Here is a 5857-nt window from a genome sequence, read left to right as displayed (position 1 = left end):
TTGTCTAAGCTGATATCTTAGGCAACATATTCAGATAGAATATGTTGTCTAAGCTAATATCTTAGGCAACACATTCAGATCGAGTATGTTGTCTAAGATGATATCTTAGACAACATATTCAGATAGAGTATGTTGTCTAAGCTGATATCTAAGACAACATATGTTCACTTAGGCAACATAACCTTTTGTGTGTTGCCTAAGAAGCCCGCTTAGGCAACATATTCTGTTTGCATATGTTGCCTAGGTTCTAATGCAACATTGAGAAGGCAACACTGCTGAGGCAACACGGGTTTGTTGCCTTAGCCTTACGCAACATATAAACTCCTCTTAGGCAACATTTTTCATTTGTTGCCTAAGTAACATTTTGAGGTAGTGCAAGAAGTGACCTTTCCTTCGTTCTTTAATTATTATCTCTGTTGTAATTAACTAGCCATTATTATTCTTAACAAAGGATTACTCTAATTATCATATTATTCCTCTGTCGAAGGGTTAAAAAGTTTAGCTTCGTGAAATATGCAACTGTATTAATTTGTTGAATGTCATCATATGTATTTTAAAACTATAATGAGAACAAATTTCTTTAATAGAATTGGTTTGCATAATTTTACTTCCGCACCATAACCGAGTTCGAAACCTATCCGTGTCATTTTTTAGTCAAATGGTGTCATCATTTGAAAAGAATCCTAAATATTCGTTTATTATAGTCAACTGATGCCACCGTTTGAAAATATAATCCGCCGTTGCATATGTAGTGATCAATGGGATGACATGGTCGTACAAGAATGATGGCCGTTTGGTTTCTTATATATCAATGAATGGACGATCACAGGCAATATACTCCATGCGAGGGTTGGAACGAGCGGCTAAGATTCATAATGTAATAATTTGAAATGAGGTAATATTTGTTAGTGAATAAATATATTTATAATCTATACGTTGTTGAAGGCATAATCTGAGGATTTTTTGTTTGTAATCTACCATTCAATCTTGTGAATAAACGAAAATCCATTGACCATTTCCATCCCTACACTTCCTCCTCATCAGTCGCTCCCAAAATCCTCTTTGTTTCCATACACTTTAATCCCTTTTTGCAATCTCTCTCCACCTTTCTCTCTCTCTCTCTCTCTCTCTCTTCGTCTTTGTTTGTCTCTCTTTCTTTTGCTCTGTGTTGATCTTACTAACTCTCTCTCTAAACCTTTCTTTTCTTCAACCTCCCAAAACCCTATTATCCCTTCTATTCTCCCGATCGATCGACGGGTGATACCGTCACATCATTCGATGGGGAACTGTTGTTCCCAAAAAGAACCCGAAACAGCTGATGGTGCTGGAAAATCTTCAGAAAATGCACAAAATGATCCTACGGGAAGCACCCCTCCAACCGCATCCCCGTCTCCCAGAACAAAATCCGGCAGACCGTCTCCTATTGGCACCGTCTTGGGACGGCCAATGGAAGATGTTCGCACGCTTTACACAATCGGCAAAGAGCTTGGCCGCGGCCAGTTTGGTGTCACCCATTTGTGCACGAGCAAACAGACCGGAGAACAGTTTGCATGCAAAACAATAGCCAAACGAAAACTTGTAAACAAGGAAGATATCGAGGATGTTAGGAGAGAAGTACAGATTATGCATCATTTAACCGGCCAACCGAATATTGTGGACCTTAAAGGGGCATATGAGGACAAGCATTCGGTTCATTTGGTGATGGAGTTATGTGCCGGTGGAGAGTTGTTTGATCGGATTATTGCCAAGGGTTATTATACCGAAAGGGGTGCTGCATCATTGCTTAGGACCATCGTCCAAATCGTTCATACTTGCCATTCTATGGGAGTTATTCATAGAGATCTAAAGCCCGAAAACTTTCTTCTTTTGAATAATGACGAGAATGCTCCCCTCAAGGCTACGGATTTCGGCCTCTCTGTTTTCTACAAGCAAGGTATTATATTCAAAATGTTTTCCGTTTTCCCACCACAAAATTGAAGTCAAGAAATGCTATAAAACAAAAGGGATTTGTCATGATTACCAACGGATTGACCATCACCCACGGCCTTATGCACCGGTAAGCTGTCGGTAATTAGTGATCTGCTACCGATTTGCCGGAAAAATCCGTTAGAAAAATCTATAGTTGAAGCACCTTTGTTTTGCGGTGAAAAGTCGCAAAATAGCAGTAACATTCAAACAAAATTATGGTGCATAGAAAGAAATATAAAACGATAAACAGAAGTAATATATATATGCATGATATGAAGCAATTTTAACAATTTAATGCAGGCGAGGAGTTCAGCGACATTGTTGGAAGTGCATATTATATCGCACCTGAAGTCTTGAAAAGAAAATACGGACCAGAAGTTGATATATGGAGCATTGGTGTGATGTTATATATTCTTCTGTGCGGAGTTCCTCCTTTCTGGGCAGGTATTCTACAGATTCCTTACCACCCAAAATCAACAGTTTAATATAGGAATTAGTTGTATAGGATCAAACAAAAAACTTTCCTATCTAAAAGTGTTACGATAGGTTTATAAGACGCTTTTGAAAGTTTTTTATGGCATTTTTATAATAAAGTGTGGTATTGTTTATTTTATACGACACTATTTAAAAAATGTCATATGAAAACAAGTGTCGGCACTTCTCTAAAGTGTCACAATGTGGCACTTTTTTGAAGCATCTTAGGAAATTTGATAAGAAGGCCTAAAAAAATCTTATAAACATATTGTAACACTTTTATATACAACATTTTATAGTTTGGTCTTATAAAGAATGTTATTATGATGCTTAAACAATTATAAACATCCAATAATAAGCACATTTTGTTATAGTGAAACTAAAAGGATTACAAGCACTAAACTAAAGAAAATTTTGTGTTATTACAGAATCAGAGCATGGGATATTTAACGCAATCTTGCGTGGACACGTAGATTTTACAAGTGACCCTTGGCCTTCAATATCTCCGCAGGCCAAGGATCTCGTTAGAAAGATGTTGAATTCAGATCCCAAGCAGCGGTTGACGGCATATCAAGTGCTTTGTAAGTTGTAAAAGAGCATGAAATCCATCTATATGTTTATGTTATGAATTAAAATGTAAGGACTTTTCGGACATAATGCACGTAATCTATGGCATGATCGTTGAAATCATCGCTAGCTGTTCTTTTTCGCCAGCTCATTCGTGGATTAAAGAAGACGGTGAAGCTCCCGATAAACCACTTGACAATGCTGTTATGGGCAGGCTAAAACAATTTAGAGCCATGAACAAGTTCAAGAAAGTTGCTCTTCGGGTACCATACTAGATCCGATTAAAGTATCATGTTTCCATCATTCTTCATGGAGGTTGAACCCAAACTACAACAAAATCAAGTTTATAGGACACCAAAAGTGTTCAAACATCAGATATTTATGATGTCTTTTAAACCCGATTTTGTTGTAGTGAAGCCAAAGCTCTATGTTTTGTAGCTTCAGCAAAAAGGGGAAATTGGTATCTGATTTCGTGACCATTTCCGAATGATTAGGTTATTGCCGGATGCCTCTCGGAGGAAGAAATCATGGGATTGAAGGAAATGTTCAGAGGTATGGATACAGACAACAGTGGAACGATAACGCTCGAGGAGCTAAAGCAAGGACTTTCCAAGCAAGGAACAAAGTTATCCGAAAGTGAAGTCAAACAACTGATTGAAGCTGTAAGATATATAACCCATAAAGATTTTCTTGATAATATTTATCGAGTTCTTATTACTAGGAACGTTTGGAAACTAACATGTAAAAACTCATTGGCCATTTGAACAAAAAAATGAAAATATAACAGGCAGATGCAGATGGGAATGGAACCATAGACTACGACGAGTTCATAACAGCAACAATGCATATGAACAGAATAGATAGAGAAGAGCATCTTTACACAGCATTTCAATACTTTGATAAAGATAACAGCGGGTGAGAAAACATTTTATATTCACTATAACAAAATCGGATTTATATGACACTTACATGTTTAACAATGTCCTATTAGAGTGCCTCATAGGACTTCGATTTATTGATCCAAAAAATAAATCGTCTTGCTTAAAAGTGTTACAATAAGTTTATATGACACTTTTGGGCACAAATTTTATATAACTTTTTAAAAATAAAGTGTCGTGCTAGCTATTTTATTGAATATTTTGAAAAGTGTCTTATAAACCCATCTTTTTTATAGGACGCTTGTGTTTTTAGGACAGGAGGTAATATTACACTTTATTTGAAGAAGTCTTAAAAACCTTGTTACGACAAAGCATCCTATAAACTATTCTAACACTTTTAGATAGGATGTTTTATTTTCCGTTCCTATAAATTTAAATCTCATAAAGCACTCTATTAGGATATTTAAATAAAAGAAGAGAGAATTGTTTGTAAAATCTGATCTTTTCTATGATGTTAGGTACATCACTATAGAAGAAATGGAGCAAGCTATTCGCGAATACGGAATGAATGACGGAAGGGAAATAAAAGAAATAGTATCAGAGATTGATACCGATAACGTAAGTAACCAAAAACAAAAGACGTCAAAAACTCCTTATTATAACATAATGTTACAAGTAATTAATCAATTAATGACGGTACATTATTCAGGATGGTCGGATCAACTACGATGAATTTGTAGCAATGATGAGAAAAGGCAACAAAGAAACGAGTGTAAATCCCAAGAGGCGAAGAGATTCGTTTGTTCCAGTAATATAAGTTGGCTCATTGCTTGCAGAACTGCGAGTACAATTACCACTTGAACAACTTCGAAATTAAATACATAAAGATGAGAAAGTTGTTCATAGTACTAGTGGGAATTTGTTGTATAGTAGATGTAACCTCTGCTCAAGTAAGGACGATTGATGAATTTTTGTAAATGGTCTGCTGAGAATTACAACCAGTGGGGATATGGGTTTGTGGCAACAAATTCAGTGGAAAAGTTGGTCATGTGTATATTTGTAATACTAAATCCCATTTGTTACTAAGTCATGTATGGATTAATTTGTATGTAAAGATTGGAAGTGTTTTTTCAAAGATGGAACGACCATGTCTTTTAATTGGAGTAGCGGGTTTGGATAAAACTTAGATTTCTGCATAAAGTTTCCGTATAAGTCACTTTCTATTTTATCATATCATTACCAAACAATTATTTATAGCCGAAGGAGTAAGTTGCCAGTCTCATTAAGTTATTAACAAACAACTCCTAAGATTAAGCCCATTCCATGTGTCTATGCTTAAAAAAATGTTGTGACTCCAGTCCAACTCCCTACTAGAAAACTAGGTATCAGTGAGGGAAAAAATCCCTCGCAGATCAGCGAGGGATCAGCGAGGGAGGGATCAGCGAGGGATTGTCCAGAAAATAAATCCCTCGCTGATCAGCGAGGGATTCAGTTTTTGGCTACTCCCTCGCTGATCCTTCGCTGATCTGCGAGGGATCAGTGAGGGATAGCCCAGAAAATGAATCCCTCGCTGATCCCTCGCAAATCAGTGAGGGATCAGCGAGGGATTCAGTTTCTAGACAATCCCTCGCTGATCCCTCGCTGATCTGCGAGGGATTGCTTAGAAACTGATTTTCAACAATTTTTTATTTTATAACTACAAATTTAATTACTAATTAATTTTTAATTATTTATTATTAAATTTCTAATTATTTATTAATTTTAATTACTAATCAGCGAGGGATCAGTGAGGGAAATGGCAAAAATCAGATTCTCTCGCTGATCCCTCACTGATCAGCAAGGGATCAGCGAGGGAAATGACAAAAATCAGATTCCCTCGCTGATCTCTCACTGATCAGGGAGGGATCAGGGAGGGAAATGACAAAAATCAGATTCCCTCGCTGATCCCTCACTGATCAGCGAGGGATCAG

General features: G+C 36.8%; 1 protein-coding gene across 1 annotated transcript; it reads left to right on the top strand.

Moving 5' to 3' along the window:
- The first annotated feature begins 1278 nt into the window (after window positions 1-1278).
- Window positions 1279-4704, top strand: LOC112529440 (calcium-dependent protein kinase 17-like). Its single transcript, XM_025140724.1, has 8 exons — window positions 1279-1933; window positions 2269-2412; window positions 2871-3023; window positions 3157-3272; window positions 3504-3671; window positions 3797-3924; window positions 4406-4505; window positions 4597-4704. Exons 1-8 carry the CDS (start codon window positions 1279-1281, stop codon window positions 4702-4704), a joined length of 1572 nt encoding a protein of 523 aa, XP_024996492.1.
- Window positions 4705-5857: the final 1153 nt, after the last annotated feature.

This window comes from Cynara cardunculus, assembly GCF_001531365.2.
Source record: "Cynara cardunculus var. scolymus isolate 2C chromosome LG 16, CcrdV1, whole genome shotgun sequence".
Lineage (NCBI taxonomy): Eukaryota > Viridiplantae > Streptophyta > Magnoliopsida > Asterales > Asteraceae > Cynara > Cynara cardunculus.
This window is presented reverse-complemented; position numbering and strand designations above follow the sequence as displayed.